Consider the following 18,154-nt stretch of genomic DNA (forward strand, 5'->3'; position numbering starts at 1 on the left):
ATGTTATTTACAAGTTCATTTATCTATTCAATTTATTTATTATTTTTAATAATAGCGATTATTAAAGAGATCTTAGTTTGAACACAACTAAGAATTGACTGATCCCTTCAAATAATAAAGACATTCTTGAAATCTAGACCAATTTACAGAGGAGCATAACTTTATAAACTGTTTCTTATTCGTTTCTTGGCTCCAGGTTCTCATTAAACACCAGCAGCTCTTTAACTAGCAGCAGAAAACGGATAAAAGGCAGACTGGGCGGCTTTGGTTCAGAAGGTTGATTCCGGCTTCCCCTGTGCCTTATGTTGACGTGCTCCTGGGCAAGGCATTTAACCCTTAGTTTCCTAACAACCTGCCTATCATTGTAGAAAGGTGTGAGTATTGCGAGTGTAGCTGGGTGAAGGAGATTCTAGTGCAGAAGCACTGAGTGCTGCGCATGTTCAGTCCAGCCATCATTTACTACATGAATTAACCTCACAGATTTATATCAGGACAAGACAGGAAGCGTTTTTCTCTAAAAATGCATGCAAACATTATCCAAGTAAGATTACAGAGTCCCAGGATAAATTGAGACATTTAGGAATAAAAATATACAGTTTTAAGCCCGATTAAACAGTTTAACCTTCCACAGTAAGTCACTGCATACATGTCTAAATAATGATCTGTTTGAGTTTGTGCTGCGTGCCTACCTTAACAAAGTCTGCGCTGAAGCCAGCCTGGCAGAAGCCTTGACCTTCTGGGGTCTGGGAATCTGGAAAGTTGATATCAAACGTCGGGGAAAAAAAATGTACATTTATGCAAGGGCTCAAAAAAGAAGAAATGCTTCAGTTGTTCATTAGAAAACCATTATGGCCTTCCAGGTAATCCGGTTCTTGCGGAGTGGTTTGTCCCCAATTCATATCAAAGTCATTTAAGGTCAGGCATTTGCTGACCCCGAGTCTTTAAAACACTGTGGATATGAATGAAAAGCAGCTTGGATACGTCTCGTAACTTATTTCAGTGCAGAGGTGGGTAAATCCAGTTTCAGAAAGTACATCCCTAATCTCTTTCTTTTTCTTTGTCTGCCTGTCTCTGCATCACTCTCCCCTTTTCTTTCCATCACCAGCGTGCCCTGGCTGTGTGCTGACATCACTCTGTTACACTTGTAAGATCTCATCACCTCCCTCAGTCCTGTACTAACAAATGTGAAAATGGCTGAATTGGAATCTCTGACCCAAAGAAAGTATGTGCACATCAAAAAATCATGTATATACATTCTGTACTTCCTTAGATATGAACAACAGAAATTACTGGCGGCCATCTTGGATGCCAACTTGAAATTACAATGATTACAATGATTAAAACACAGTGATTCTCATTTTTCTGGTTAGCAAGAAACACTTATATTGAAAATGTTCAAAAGCAAAGATGAAAAAGTAATAATTTAAGCAACATTTGGTCTGCCAAAATGTCTTGCGTCTTCAACATTGAACCAATGCATTAACCAAGAGTCATCAGCAGAATACTCTGTTTGGCATTGGCGGAAAGGATTAGGCTATTTTTCCACCGTTGCGACCCACAAATGGCATTTTCTGCTTCAGCTATCAGATTTATTGCCAAGAAGCTTTGTTACAACCCACTTTTCCTGCTAAGTTTACTCAAATGCTGTTCTTGGAGTAATGCGACTTTCCACCTAAGCTCCAGGACGATTTCACAGCAAGCATCCAACCTACAACATAATAAAGAACGTACTCGATCTGCAGGGTGAGTACTCCACCACTTTGTCTCCTCTCTTCAGGTAACATGTTCCCACAGGCTCCCGCTCGCTGAAGCCGAAGGTCGACCACTGGTAGAGAGGAGCGCAGGCCTGGGGGGGAAACAGACCAACTCAGAAAACACAACCCAATACATTTATGTTGAAGTTTTCTTTGATCTTTTTCATAAACCCACTTAATTAATATTCTATATGACAGCAAAGGATGATAAAGCTATAATTCCCAGTCATCTTCAGCCTAGTGAAGACACCCTACACAGGTTTGTCTTTTAAAACAAGAAGAATTAAGTTTGTTTTAACTGCTCTAATGTGCAGATTCTTTCCAGGTGGAACAAAGATCCCCCTGGTGTTTTGGGATTTTTGGTGTAACTATGGCGTGAAGCCAGGAGAAAATGAGGTGAATGTGTTTAATCTATAGCCGAAGTAGCTCTATGTGTTTACCGTTTCCTTTCCTGTCCAATCTGTTGTCCAGGTGGGCACAACAGGGTTTATAGCCCTTCACCGCCCACCGATCCTATTCCAGCATGGAAGAGGTGTTCTGCTTATTCCTACTTCTACACAAGCCTGCCCTTGTCTTGTTCAGGCTGAGAGGAGGAGGCCGTTTCCACGTCCCTACACTCAGCCATGGGCCCACCCCACAACGTGGAGCTGGGCATTTCTGCAGAGAGTTGGACCAAAGATTTTGGTCTCATGGGATGCTTAACCATCCCGTGAGACACGCCAGCCTTCAGTTCAATCTGACCGGTCTGAGAGACCAGTTTTAATCGACGTGGTTGTGAAAGAATTCCCTGCTTTAAATAAAAACAATCATTATGAAAGTTTAGGACCTTCAGTTCCATTTTTTCCTCAATCATGTGTTCAGTGCTTATGCAAGGAGCCACAGTGACGTGTAAAACTATTCATACTTCTTGAAGTTGTTTTTTTTTTTTTTTTTTTTTTTACATTTGGTCACTTTGCAACCACTAACGTCAGGGTTTTATTCAGGTTTTATGTGACAGACCAAGGCAAAGCAACGTGTAATGGTGAAGTAGGAGAAAAATGATACAAGGCTTTGGATTTTGGGTTTTCTCAGTCAGCGTGTATTCAGCCTCAGTCTTTTGGGGTTTCTCTCTTCCAGCTTTGATTCGGCTTTAGGACCGGACGCTGAGCCATTCTAGCATCTCCACAGCGAGATATCTCCACTACAGTTTCCTGGTGGAAACTTTAGGATGATGAGGCCTGTTAGTCTTCTACGAAACAGTGTCTTCCTTATAAGCAAAAAAAGTTTCATCTTGATCTCATCTGACTAGAGCACTGTGTCCCCTACACGGCTTGTCGTTTTTGTGTCTTTATTAACACAACCTTCGTCTCACACGCAGTAGACTGATTTGATCCATCGCTGTCAAATGTAAATTGGACACAAAATGGTGACGGCAGAATGTGAGGTAACACCAACAGGGACATGTCTACGTTGAGCTGTCTACGTTCCTCGCTGAGAACCGGAGATCTTACCAGGATGTGGACTCCATCGGATCGTACTGAGGCACCGAACCACTGTTTGGACTTGAACTCTATCTGTTTGTTGTCTTTCATCCTGTCATCTGTGATGGGGGGGGGGGGGGGGGGGGGGGGGGGAGAAGAAAGATAATTATTGTTAATATAAATTACAGAATGTAATGGTTCTTTCAAAATTGAGAAACTCTGACATGGACCAATGTCAGAGTTGGTCTGGACATCAGAAATCTGTTCTTTTTATCCATCAAACCCAAGAAATAACAGGTTGTGCTCACAGCATTCCCTGGTGTGGAAGCTCTTTTTGGACAAAAAAAAGAAAAGAAAAAAAGATTAAAAGCTATCTTTTTGCAGAGTTGAGTTTAAATGAAGCTTTCAGAAAGGGAACGGTATCTTCTACGGGGATATCGTAGCTGCTGAGTCATGTTGCTACTTTTTGGTTTCTGACTCACAGGGTCAGCCAGACAGGTGGGCTGAGGACTAAAAGTCTCTGTGTACAGAGTGGGGCACATAACACGCTGCCCCAGGCTAATACTTTAAAACAGCCGATGAGACTTCAGCGGATAGCAGGAGGGCGTAATCCAGAAAAGTTGATATTTTTTAATGATTCAGAGCTTTTAAAGTCTGTGTTATGGGACATGCTGGCCCTGCAAACGCTGGCAGCCTATTAAAAAAAATCACTGAGTGAAGGTAAGGGTCTGCATCTTCTAGGAAAGAGACACAGACACATAAACGATGGCTTTACAAAATCAATCCAGCTAGTTTTTTTTTTCATTTTAAGAAAAACCTGTTAAATCTGACAGTTAGTGCTATCCTAAGATACTTTACTGTCATTTCCTGACAATAGCACAACATTGTTTCACTTACCACCCTATGTTACAGATTTCCTTTAATATTAAATAAGAAAAACTCAAAACCTCTTGAATTTTAAAGTTGTTCGCTGTATAAAAACCATTTAATCAACTCGGCACAAATAAACGCGTCAAACGGCGTAATTAAAAGACTGGAAAGTTGTTCCGATTGTTGACACTTTGTGTACCAACAGAGCACTTAGAACCGAGACGACGGCAGCAATCCCGGTCCAAAACAACGCTCAGATAAATAAAAAGATTAATCACACTCAAACCTGACACAAGGGAAACGGATGAGTGTGAGACATTATAAGAAGGAAGTAGACAAATATTTTAGCCTGGCTGGGTTGGAGGTTGTTCCATCAAGACAAAGTGAAGAGAAGTTTAGGATTTTCCAGGCTGATGAAAAAAAAAAAAAGCTTTTGTGTGGAAACAATAAAAAAAAATCCTGGGATTCTGAGAACTGTTTTTTCAGAGGAGGTTCAGCAGAACATGTTTGGGCCGGTCAGACGCTGTAAATAAAATTCAAAAGGATTTGTTTCCCCCTCTTTGGCAATGCTTCGGTGTTGCATCCCTAATCTCTCAGTGTGGCAGTGAATCAGTCAGCAATGATGCAAAATGTTTGCTGCCAGCCGTGACAACAGGCTGTTTTTGAGGTCAATGGAGCGCCCAACACCTAAACCAATGAAACCAAGTAGACAGGACCATGACTCTATAACCACTGGGTATAACTTCATGATCCCTCTATACTTGCTACAATTTAATGTCACTGATGCTACAACAATAAGCATTAATCACACGTTTTTTCCTGGATGACATGAAATTCCCTCCAAGAGGATAATATAATGGCAAAAACACCAATATAATGAATATTTTCTCCACTAGCATTCAGGTGACAGATTTTCTAATTTTAAAACATTTAGTCAAAAGTCAGTTTGTTATTCCTCTGGATATTTTTATGTGAATATGTAATCCCTTCAACATATGTACATCTAGACCAGGGGTGTCAAACTCATTTTGGTTGAGGGGCCGCATACAGCTTAATCTGATCTCAAGAGGGCCACACGAGTAAACTCATTGCAAGATTAAATAGAACTAATAAATGTGGACTTGTTGTTGATTTTTATATTAAGTTAATTTCACTTTTACACAATACAGTATGAATAACCTCAGCGTTTTTAAGAAAAGTATGTGCAATTTCAACAATACTTTTACTCAGTTAAACATTTACTTGTGCATTATGCATAAGAACTGATCACAGTGATTGGACATTGTCGAAAAACATTTATTCACATTTTTTGGAACTTAAAAACACTGTCCTGCATGACAAAATACATCAAACAGATAAAAATTAAGAAATGATTTGAATTTTTCCACACCTGAAGCTTAGTCTGCTAATTAAACACAGCGCCCCTCGTGGACAATATAGGAACTGCATATTTTCAATTAAACGAAGTACGTGTTTTTTTCAATAATTGTTTTATCATTCTCTTCCTTTTATCTTGTCCACTTGTGAAAGTCAAATCTGATGAGCTCTTTGTGGCATCTTATTGCCACATTGCCAGACAGGACACTGGGGAAAAAAAAAAAAGTTTTTATTTTTATTTTATAATGATAATGCATTTAGCCACAGGGCCGGACTAAACTGTTCAGCGGGCCGGATTCGGCCCGCGGGCCGTATGTTTGACACCCCTGATCTAGACAGAGAGGGGCACGTTGCAGTAATAAGAAAACCAGTAGAAAATGAATTAAGATGCAGGAAACGGAGACTCTGAAGTGAAAATATTGGTCTGGCATGAATAATGTCAACAATTTCACTAAAGTATCCTTTTTACATTTTAAATGACCCTGACTATATGTTGATGGGTTCAATCATTTTGATCCCACAATGATCGTCTACAGCACTTGACAGGTTTATGTCAGAGATAGTCACGTCTCTTCACTATAGTTCCCGCTACACGTCGCTCAAAATGGCAGGAGGGCCATTTCTGAAGAGTCTCTCTAAAGTTGCACAGCACACATGACCAGAAGACGCACGTCTGAAAGAGCAGAAAAAAAGAAACAAACAGCAGGAACAAAAGCCTGTGGTGGAGGGTGGTGGGTAGGTCAAAATGGAAAAGACGACTGGTGAGTCAGAGTCATAACACACACACACGCACACACACACACACACGCACACACACACACACACACACACACACACACACACACACACAGGACTTCCCGTTAATTCTGCCATTCCAGTGGAGCTTTGGCCGGCCATCATCCCGGTCAAATCAGCAACAAAGCCCTCCTTTGTGAGGAGGCGCACAAACAAACAAAGCAAACTGGAGCACGCGGGAACACTATTATGACCGGGCCCAAAATCAGCGAACACGCGCGGTTTCCGTCATCGCCTGCAAGCTCTCGGCGCTCCTGGTCTTGCTCAAAGGCACTGGAGCAGTGCAGCTTTCTGCCAAACGCATCTTTCTGTAACCTTGGGCTACGGGCTGAATGCAGCTAAACATACACATCCTGTCTTGAGCCTCCTGCTTCACAACGTCTAGCTAATGAGGCCGTGTGAGACAAACTCACCTTTTATGGGCATAACATGCCTGGAACCGCGCGCCGCGTGAGGCCGAATGCTCCGCAGGTGTTTGAACGAGTCTTTTCAAAAGCCAATAAATCTAACCCACCCATATTTTGCCTAGCAAGAAGATCATTAAAAAAGTTTATTCTGTACGCTTCGTGTGCAGAACGTCTCGGCCGATACGGCAAACAACAGTAGTCTGAACATATGTTTATTCTTTAAGAAGTTAAATTACGCTCTGCACAGTTACTGTAGGAGACTTTCATGTCTGATCTCTGTGTCTCTGCCTTGTAGCTAAAAGAAAAAAACGTTCTTACACTCAGAACGTGAGGCCATGAATGTTCATTCGTCAACACCCACAACGGTCTCAAACTTATTCTGAAATGACAGCAATCATAATTTAACATGGAGTTATTCGGAGCATGTAGAAGATGGAGGCCACGCTGTTCTGGGGAGCGGGCCGTTTGTTACCGCCAACTTCAGGCTGCTGAGGCCGGCCACAGAATACCAACCAGGCTCAGCGACACACAATAGTTCCCCGTCCCACAAACACACCAGCGTCTCTCTTGGCCTGAACACGTCTCCTCTGTGCTCCGGCAGCTCCAAGGTTCCCGATGTTTTCTCTGCTTTCAGAGCTGCTCTGATTTCAAGGCTGACAGAACCTGCTGACGGTTCTACACGCGCGAGATCTCATTCTCGTTGAACGCGTTGACCTCAGCAGGGTCCGATTCTCCTCTGTTTGGCTGCTTCACATGTGGAATAAGACATCAGCGTCTAGCAGCCTCTGGCATAAAGAGAGCCTGACTAATGACAGTCACTCATTAATGACACCACGACTGTAAATGAGTGCAGGAGGGCACCAAAGTCGCCAATATGAAGTTTTGGAAGACATGGAAAGGCAAATATGTTTTGAAATGTTTAATCAGATGTTTTGAAACTACATCACATGTAAAACAGCAAGAACGAAAAACTGCATGCTGGGTATGAGAGATTGGTGCAAATTGATTGACTTAACTTTGTAAAGTGCCCTGTGTTTGAACCTGGAGCTACACTGCAACAACAGAACTAAAAATAATAAAAAATGAGTGTATTTTTCCTTGATTCGAGCAGGTGAATAAGATGATCTGCCAATAAAATGAGTATTTTTGCACTTCAAATAAGAACAATTCATCTCCGTCATCTTATTTAAAGTGCAGTGTATCTAATTATCTTATTTTAGGGGTAAAAATACTCATTCCATTGGCAGATAATCTTATTTACCTGCTTAAATCTAGGACAAAAACACGCATTTTAAGAACATTTTACTTATTTTTAAATCTGTTTTTGCAGTATATGTGATTAAACGGGATTCAATCTGAATATATACCTACTATTATAAATGTAAGTATTTATATTAAAAATACCTCCATTTGTGAGTCAGAGAAAGACAACTGGAGTTAGTAAAGACGGAGCGTGATTGCACACATGTTGCTCCGAGGGAACGTTTTAAGGTTCTACAAGATTGGGCTTGCTTCTACTATTCTGTGCCTTCTGGTTACTGGAAACCTGTGCGTTGCTTGTCTCTGAAGTTAAGGGCTATTCTTAGAACTCGCGTTTACATTCTGGAAGAAAACCACGTTGGTCCTATGCAGATCTGGACCGGCCATTCAAGCCGTCATTGAACGTGGGCGACAGTAATTAGGAAATGCAGGCGGCCTCGTGTGTTTCATTGGGGGATAAGATGTGTTTGGAAATCTCACTTGCAACAGACCGTGAGCTGATTATCAGAGTCAGACCTCAAGAGTGAAGCAATGCTACCACACCCTAAGGCACAATGATTAGACGGTAATAAACCAGACGGAGTCGCTGTCTTCCTGTCCTCCGCACTCGGCCTTCTCTTAGCCCAGTGATTCTTAACCATAGGGCCGCGGCCCAAAGTTGGGCCGCCAGCGCCCCCTTGTGGTCCGCAAAAATATTTCAGTTTTGCACCTGTGGGCCGCAAGGGCCGTGGGACTGCGTGCAGCTTTCGACCATGTGGTGGCGGTAATGCATCACTCAGTTGTTTAAAAAGCGCCAATACACAGAGAATTAGACTGTCTACTTCGCAGCAAAAATCAATAGACCAGTTCATTGTTATTGTTTTGATGTGGGTTTTTCGCGCATGCGCGCCGGACTGTTTGGCAAAAGGCAAACACAACGGCGGACGCAAACAGAGAAACTGACGAGTTCTCCGTGTATTTTTCTTCTTTAGATAACGTATCACAAGATCGTTTTAAGAGTAAGTTGATGGTTGATGGTATTAGATTGCCAGATCCACACAGCAAAAGCCTGAAGGGACGGAGCGAGTCTGTGAAATGCTGGCCAAGCGCTCCGTACCGCGACATACAGCTGCCTTATAAACACGGCAGGCCAGTACAGACGAGAGAGCATGAAAGCCATGAAACCACTGGACGGCTGCAATTATTTTATATCAGGAAAAAGGCTCCAGCAACGCCCGCGACGCCATGAGGGATTAAGAGGGTCAGAAAATGGATGGATGGATGTTCAGACACGTTTGTGTAACAGCAGAAAGCAGCATCGGACACAGGCCGCGTCTCATCAGACGCCCGGTAGGTTTAAAAAAAAAACATTTTTCACTACGGATTATTTAAGTGCTTTTGTCTTGTTAAAATGGGTGGGGGTGTCGGCGACATTGCAGCGTGAACGGGGGCGTAATAGCAGCAGGATCGGCTGCTGCCGCTCCTCCGGCCCGTGTAGCGATCATCACCTCCCCTCCGCCGCTATTTAAGTAGAACAATGACTAGAGCAGAATTAAGTTGTATTTACCAGAGATGAAGTGTAGACTGCAAATTCTCTCGTAGTATGATCGCTCCCCCAGTCCATTGGGAGTGTCTGCCTGCGCTCTTTTCATTGAAAATATCCATTTCTTTATTCGTCCTTCCTCCTTCGGTAAACGACAGAAACGTACATCCAACGATTTGGAATGCCTCTGTGTGCAACCGGGAGCACAACAAGTCGTAGGCATTGTTTAGATTCCAAAAATAAACTAACTAAAAGCACGCTCTAAATCACCCGTTTTGTCACGTAGTAGACGAGAGAAGCTCTGTTTTTTGCCAACCACAGTGCCCGGATGTAGCGCTGACGTCACCCTATAGTATGAACCTGCAGGGTCGGAGGCAGCATTCTCAGGACAGCACTCTCAGGACCCTAGGTTTTTTGACAGCGCCACCGCAGGGTCGGAGGCTTCTAAAAATACTTCATCCGTTAGCTAAAAGTTAGCTCACAGTAGTAAAAGGTGAGAGCTAGCGGACGTTTACATTGGATTACCCTTCTCGCAAAAATGGATAAGTTTTTAAAAAGAAAAAATGAAGACGAACGTCCTGCCGACACCCCCACCCAAAAGACAAAGTTTTTGCGGAAATACAATCTCGACTTCATTAAATACGGTTTCGTAAATGGAGGAACAGAGGCAGTGCCAAAAGCCCAGTGTGTGGAGTGTGGGCTAATGCTGTCCAACGAAGCTCTCAAGCCCTCAAAACTACAGCGGCATCTAGAGACCAAGCACCCGATGCTCGTGGGAAAGCCGGTGGAATATTTTAGGAGGAAGGAAATTGGGCTGCAGATGCAGAAAAGGTCTGTTGTGTCACTGACAAGCAACTCTAAATGTGCATTGAAAGCCAGCTACCTCGTAGCCAGACGTGTGGCTCAGAGTAAGAAAGCATTCACCATAGCAGAGGAGTTGATTCTGCCTGCCGCTGTTGATATGTGCCGTGAGCTAATCGGAGAGGACGCCGCAAAAAAGCTGCTGACCATCCCACTCTCTAACGACACTGTGAGTCATCGTATCGCGGACATGGCCTCAGACATACAGCATCAACTTACAGAAAGAATAAAAAGTAGTCCTTTTTTTTCTTTGCAATTAGACGAGTCCACGGATGTCACGAATGCTGCACTGCTGCTAGTTTTTGTTCGCTATCGCTGGGACAGTAGTTTGCACGAAGACATACTGTTTTGTGGAGAGCTACCAACACGAACTACGGCTCAGGAATGTTTCCGCTGCATGGATAACTACTTCACTGAGAACGGCCTGGACTGGCAGAACTGTGTCGGGGTGTGCAGTGATGGTGCAGCATCAATGACTGGCAAGCATCATGGTGTCATTACACAGATACTTGGTCGTGCACCAGAAGCAAAATGGACACACTGTTTTCTCCACCGTGAAAGCCTTGCAGCAAAACAGATGTCACCGGATCTCCACCAGGTGATGGATGTAAGTGTGAAAACCATAAACTTTATTAAAAGCAATGCTGTGAACTCCAGATGTTTTGCTAAGCTTTGTGAGGACATAGAAGCAGATCATGTCCAGCTGCTATATCACAGTGAAGTGAGATGGCTCTCGAGAGGACTGGTCCTCAATCGTTTGTTTGAACTGAGGAATGAGGTGTTCTCTTTTCTCACATGAGAAAAAATCTCATCTTGCACATTACTATGCTGACACAATGTTCACAGCAAAACTTGCCTACCTCTGTGACATTTTTTCACTACTGAACCAACTGAACACCTCACTTCAAGGAAGAAACAGCAACATATTTTGTGTTGCAGACAAAGTTGAAGCTTTCAAGAGGAAACTTGCTTTGTGGACCAAGAGGGCCCAGGAAAAGAGGATGGACATGTTTCCACTTTTGTCTGACATTTTGGAAAACTCCCCTCAGGTGAAGATCAGTGACTCAGTCTCCCAGCACCTCTCCCAACTGGCAAAGAAATTTGGTGACTACTTTCCTGAGGATCCCAGAGAGGGAAACATGTGGATTTTGGACCCATTTTCAGTGGATTCCACTTTAAATGATGTTGCTTTGCCCTCACACCTGGAATCCCAGCTTCTGGATGTTTCTACTGACAGCACTTTAAAGCTGCAGTGGGGCAAACTGGACCTGGGCTCCTTCTGGATTGCTGTCTCAAAGGAGTACCCATGTCTTGCACTGAGGGCTGTGAAACTCCTTCTCCCATTCACAACTACGTACCTGTGTGAATCAGGATTCTCCATCGTGGCCACAACTAAGACCAAAGCCCGAAACAGACTCAGAGCAACTCTGGAGGCTACTCTGAGAGTGAGCCTTTCTCCCATTCCACCCAGACTGGATCTGATTATGTCTCAGAGGCAGGCCCAAGTGTCTCATTAAGAGGTGAAGATAAAAGGGAGTTGTATTATTGTTGTTAATTGTTGTTATTATTTGTGTCATTGTTCATTTGTCACAGATATAAAGGTTCTTCTGGTTCTGCCATGCAAAAATGGAGACTGCTGAAGCAATTTTACAATGGCTTTGCAGATTATAAGGCTATAGTTTCATTTGCACTTTAATTTCATTTAGTTTATTTATATTTATAGATTTATATTATTTGAATACATTTATTTGATCACCCCCTTTTTATTGATTTCATGATTTATTTATATATATATATATATTTTATTTTATTAATTTAAAGTAAAACTCCTACTATTGGTCTTTTTTAATACGATTAAACAGCCTGAATTGATCCTTAAATTTTTTTGATTTGGTCCATGAATTATAAGCCTGTTCGGTGTCTTGATGTGTGTGTGCAGGTTTATATAAACGTTTAATAAAAGTTTTTGTGATGATCCCCTTTTATCATGTCATTTTATTAGACAATTTTTTTTGCTTGTTAAACAATAAGTGGATTTGGTTTATTATTGAATACAAATCAAACTGTACAATGTTAATATTTAATGGGCCCCGGGCCACTTTGTACTTTAAAAATTGGGCCTCAAGGTCGAAAAGGTTAAGAACCCCTGTCTTAGCCCACACCACAGGCTCTGCCGTCTTCTCCAGGTATCTGCTGAGATTTGATCTCACACAAACATCTACAATTTGCCACACCATGTTTCAATAACACTTTTTTCTATCTGACGCTGGCCCTGCCTCCTGGCAGGATGGAGAGAGCTCAGATCAAGCAGGACGATATCACACAGATCAGATAAGCTAAAAGATCTCTGTGGATAAAAGCTCTTGAAATCAAAACTTTCTGAAAATCTGGCTGAACGGTTGGATTTTCAACCACTTCCAAAAGCTAAGGAAGTTCAAATGTTTACTACAAGAGCCTGCTTACGCCAAAGCGGTACATCAACAGCAGCACGATAGGGATGCAGAGCTGGGGCGATCAAGGTGTGGCCCCTGGACTGATTATTCAGAGCCCAGCCATGACTGCAATTCCAGAAAGATCCAAGTCTGGCTCCTTAGCACAGAGTGTCCACACAGATTGAGACTTTTGATTTTTAACTAGGGCAAAATTAACACACATTCAAACCTTCTTACAATAGAAAATGTTGGGTACAGCACAAAGTATTAGCGTTTTAATCACCACACTTCTCTCTTTAATTTCAGAGTCAATAGGACCACATCTATCCAATGACATTTAATAAAAAGCAGACAGCGGTGCTCCCAAACCTGTATTCAATTACTTTATTACATTTGGACATATACAGCAATTGCTTTCAAAGAAAAAATGACAATTGCTGAAAAGAAACTAAATATTTTTCTAGACGAGTAGAACGTTGTCGACTGCAAAGTAATTGGCAAACTACTGTAGATGCCTTTTTTAAAATAAGGCCAACATACTAAAGCCTTTTTAGGTTTTGGATCTAAAACAATTTACAATTTCCTTTCCTGCTAATAGCCTGACTACAATTTTTGTTCAATTAAAATATTGCATGCTTAGTTAATTGTTGAGCTTTGGACACTGCTAACGTAACGAGACAGTAAACGTAAAACATGCTGAAACTCGACATTAGGCTCCTAGAGCTTGGCACAGTGGCTCTACGCGTACTAATCTTGCTTTTCCCGGCAGAAGCTGATTTCCTGGTTTTCTCAGAAGACAGACGAGCCGATCCCAATTTGGATCAGCCGTTTTTTTCTTTATCTTTTTATCCTAAGAACTAAAACTGCAAAAAGAATCAAACATTTATGTGTGTTTTGAGAGAGGAAGTGGTTTTCAGTCGAACTGAAAATGAAGGAATTGTAAGGATATCCACATGTATGCTTTAAGGCACGTGTCCCCAAACATTTATCTGAATCAACTTGTCTGAGTGAACTGGTGCATCTCTACACTTTCTATCCTTCACTCAAAGTCACATAAAACTCACAAACCCCAGGCTTAAACATTTTACAACAGCAAACTGCTAAACAATTGGATTGCTGTGTTGACCATCAAAACAAAATGACTTTAAAACATCCTCTGGCCTCACTGAATACAAATCGTAGCAAATAATCAGAACTTGGTTCCAAGAGCACAAGAAACCATTACTTTAGCTCCGGTTAATGCTAGAAAGTGAGGTAAAGTGGACCAAAAGATTATTTAAAAAAAAAAAGTAGAGAATCTGATATGGGATATGAAGCCAATACTATCAGTATTATCATGTGTCCCGTTCCTTGTTGCAATACAGCCTTCACCTACAAACACATGCACTATTCATTTGGTCTTACACAGAACTTTTCTGTGCATAGAAAACTGACTTTTTTTGGTTTGCCGCCACCTTCCTGACAAATACTTATATTTAGAACTTTTCTCTTTTGTTTTCTGTTATTACTTACAACAACATTTTAATCAAATGTACATTGTGAATATGCAGTTGAGTTACAAGAACGTCTGTCTAAATCTAGACAGACGTTCTTGTCAGGGTATCAGGAAAGACTAGTGCATGTTTTTTTTTTTGGGGGGGGGGGGGGGGGGGGGGGGGGGGTGGAGATTGGTTTTGCCTCCACAGATGAGCCAACATTCCAGTTTTCTAATTCATTCCTGAATGTGTCCTGACATGAGACGGCGGCAGCACGCTGAGCTGAGCTCTTATTAGCCCATCAGTTATTTACAGACACTGTAAAACTGAAAGCCTGCAGAAGAAAACGACCCAAGACGCTGCTGTCTTGGTGGTAATTGTTTGCGTGCCAGATCTAGACCGTTTAGCCACGTCTGGTCTGGAAAGGCAGCACGAAGCAGACCCCTGTATGATCGGACTAATGCAGCTACATCATCACTCACTGGGCCATCTCCTGTAGATGAGCCATCGGCTAATGCCGACACAATACCACGCGCTGTTGATGTGTGGTCCAGCTTTAAGGGGCGCTGTGGGTCAGGGACTTGCTGGTTACCTGTGTTGTCGAACAGCAGCTGCTGGCAGCTGGAGGCGCTCTTCCAGGGACAGCTGTACACCGCGCCCCTCTCCACCACGGTGCTGGGGGACGACGTGTTGGCTCGAGGCGCTCCGATGAGAACGTCGGCGCTGAGGAAGAAAAGGAAGGTCAGATAGCTGCAAATGAGGGAACATCGCCACGCGCGTGAAGGCCACAGATAACACTGGCAACCAGGCTGATAGGGACGCTGCATTTCCTTAACAGTTTCTAAACAAGGATCGGGTCGTGGCTGGAATTGTCAGCCCACTGTCCAACTCTGAGATGTTTGGACCAAAAGTCCCCTTCAGACGTCCCAACCTAGAAACCTCTCCTTCATGTCTACTTTTACACTGATCTCCGTTTTTTTTAAAAGCATACTGGCACCGGGAAAGGAAATAAAGCCGTTTGCAACAAGCTACGGCAAACGCATAGCAGGAGGTGCTCTGGTCAAACAACACAAGGATCTGACTTTCTGGCCTACAAACAAAACAGCATGTGTGGTGGAAAACTACCTGAACCCATCATACCCAAACAACAAACATGGTAGCGGGTGATATCACGCTGCGGGGACGCTTCTATCAAATATCACAATCACAATGAACCACTAGATCTTTTTTGGACCCCAATAGCCAAAAAAAGGCATATCGTGTCATAAAGTAGAGACATATATCCTTATAAATTGTATAAAGTGCCTTAAACTGTGCCTCCTTTAGCGAATGTTTTTTTAACCATGTAGTAACAGCATCCTGCCACTAGACGTGTCAGTTTTCCCATAACACAATTAAACAACCAAGAAATGTCCAAAAGAAGTAAAGGTGATGCAGAATGATGAGTTTAAAGTGTAACTCACCCTAATATCAACTTTTTATTGCAGATAATCTGTATAAACTGGGCCTAAGGGTTCTACTTTTATGTCACTGTGCAGTTTTTTTTTTATACATTTCTATGTGAACTGAAATTATATTATGAAATCAAAAATGTCCTCCATACAGGTCCAAGCGGCCCTTTTAATGACTTCATGAGGCCAAAGTGGCCCAATGTAGGAATGAGTTTGACACCCCAGGCATAAAAACATCCAGTTGGGGCAGTTCTGCCCACATGCATCAATTGTAGGTGAAACTCATTCGGCATGCTAAGCGATACTTAAAAGAACTACACCTGTAGTTATTTTTGTCTGGTTAAGAAAAATGCTTTTTACCCAATGTATTATGAGTTAAAATACATAATTTGATAACAGTTAACTAATTGATTGCGGGATTGAGCGAGTCCAGGCTTTTATTAGAAATAAGCAGCGAACCGAGGACAACCCGGGACGACCTTCTCTGCCAATGGCACAAGGAGCAGAGCAGTTGCTAAGCAGCAGTGCCTCCAGCACCGTGCACGACAGGGTACGTAAACAGAACAGCATGGCATGCTTGTAAGTGTTGACCATTCATGTAAGAAACTATCATTTACCCGATACGTAGCCATAAATGTCAAAGGAAATTAAGAAAAATCCTTGGATGAAGCCACATTTCCTCTGGAGGATTGTGCGTGAGCTTCAGGCGCGTGTTTAGTCTCGTACACGTCGAGGGTTTCTCATTGGGGAAACAACAGTTGGGGGCGGGGCTTACAGTTCAAATTAAACTGTTCTCCTCGCTCACAGCTCGAATTCGTGGCAAATCAGGTATAGTTCCTTAAAAGCAGCCTCTGTCCCAATTAAATAAAATGTAAAAGTACACAAAAACCACAACATTTATTTAAGGGGAACTCAAAATGTAAGTAAAAGGGGAACATTAAGCTCATAACATGTCTTTGCAAGAACACAGAACATCAATGGACAAAATGTACTACACAGAAACTAGCTTGATCTCTCCATTCTGATAGAATGGAGAGATCAAGCTAGATCACCGCCATGTTCTAACGCCTCACCGTCTAACATCGCAGCACATCCATACACAGTCAGAGCCATAATGGACGGGTTTAGATCAATGTATACTCATGTGTTAGAATCACCTAGTCAAAGTCCATGCCCACGTCTAAATAATTATTTGTGTAAAGACTTGAAAACAGAGAACTCATTTTGAGCTGTTTTGCGAAGAAGGACAAAAATTTCAATCTATTGACGACCAAAGCTGCGGGACACATAACCCAAAGGACTGGCAGCTGGAAACGCAGTGAAAGGTGGGTCTACAAGGTATCAACTCAGGGCCTCTGCCAACAAATCGCCTCCAAAAATGTTCAACATTTTAAAGCCTTTAACAGAAGAGATGTGATGTGATGAACAAAAGTTCATCGCATGTACCAAGTTCCAGCCCAGCGAGAAGCTGGCCTTTCTCTGAGGCTGCGGAGCACAGGAAGGCAAATTAAGTGCTTCAACTTTCCCAGCCAGAAATGGCTAAGCTTCTTGTTACGATGCTGTTTGTTGATGATTGTTGGCCAATATATTCCAAGTGTAATGAACTTGCATTTTACAAGCTGATGTAATATTTAGCCAGTTTTAAAGAGTCTCGGCAGCAGACGGTCACGGCGGACACAAACTACGTCGACGCATGACGACCTACTATAGGGCCGCCCTGACTTATGCGGTGGCTCTTTTTTTTTCTTTCTTACATTTATTGCCCCTTTGTAAATCTTGTAAATACAAGTGCAGCTTGGGGATGTAAAGCAAGCCGTCTGGCTGCCTGCCGTGATGACGGTTCTCATCTGTGTTGAGAACAGCAGGCCTTTGTTCACAGCGGCTTGGTTTGATTGCCGATTTATTTTCAGGAAGCCATCTAGTAGACTACAACGCGCAACAGGGAAAGAAAACGATCCGGGAAGATGCCGTTCTTTTTCTAGGCCACTGATTTATTGGGACATTGATTGGTGCCGTTGTGTGGTAGGGTTTCAGCTGACAACATTAGGGGGGAAACAGCAAATGGATCAATAGAAAGATTCAGACGAACTAGGTATGCTCTGTGTACCAACGCTGGCACAAACTCTAGCCATGACGGGTTCAGACAGCCAGACAAGCACAATTCTCTACTGGAGGATGGGTCCCATTTTATAATGAATGACAGCTCCTAACACATTGCATGGATGGAAGAACATGTTTTGGAACAAAGTTGAAAGCTCATTTAAGCTTAAAAGAACAATTATGGCCTGTTGCTGTTTAGAAATGCCTATAATGAACAACTAATCTTGTTAAAACTGTTAAATATAAATGCAAAATGTGAAACTGAAAATCAAATGAACAGCCCCTTTCGCTTTCAGTCGATGAGATCATCAACATGACCTGGTCTGTACAAAATGGTTTAAATCTAGCCTCAAGTTTACGAGTCAAACAACAGATTCCATCCGCTTTTAT

The 18,154-nt window shown here is 42.4% G+C and overlaps 1 protein-coding gene across 1 annotated transcript in view; it reads right to left on the reverse strand.

Annotated features, from left to right (window-relative positions):
- itgav (integrin, alpha V) overlaps positions 1-18,154 on the reverse strand; it is a 55,321-nt gene that overhangs the window by 31,070 nt on the left and 6,097 nt on the right. The window contains exons 2-5 of the mRNA XM_012882756.3: positions 14,806-14,936; positions 3,245-3,333; positions 1,732-1,846; positions 690-751 (exon numbers count right to left, since the gene is read on the reverse strand). Of these exons, the coding sequence (XP_012738210.2) occupies positions 690-751; positions 1,732-1,846; positions 3,245-3,333; positions 14,806-14,936 (397 nt within the window). The remainder of the gene's footprint in view (positions 1-689; positions 752-1,731; positions 1,847-3,244; positions 3,334-14,805; positions 14,937-18,154) is intronic.

The sequence above is a fragment of the Fundulus heteroclitus genome, chromosome 7 (assembly GCF_011125445.2).
Source record: "Fundulus heteroclitus isolate FHET01 chromosome 7, MU-UCD_Fhet_4.1, whole genome shotgun sequence".
Lineage (NCBI taxonomy): Eukaryota > Metazoa > Chordata > Actinopteri > Cyprinodontiformes > Fundulidae > Fundulus > Fundulus heteroclitus.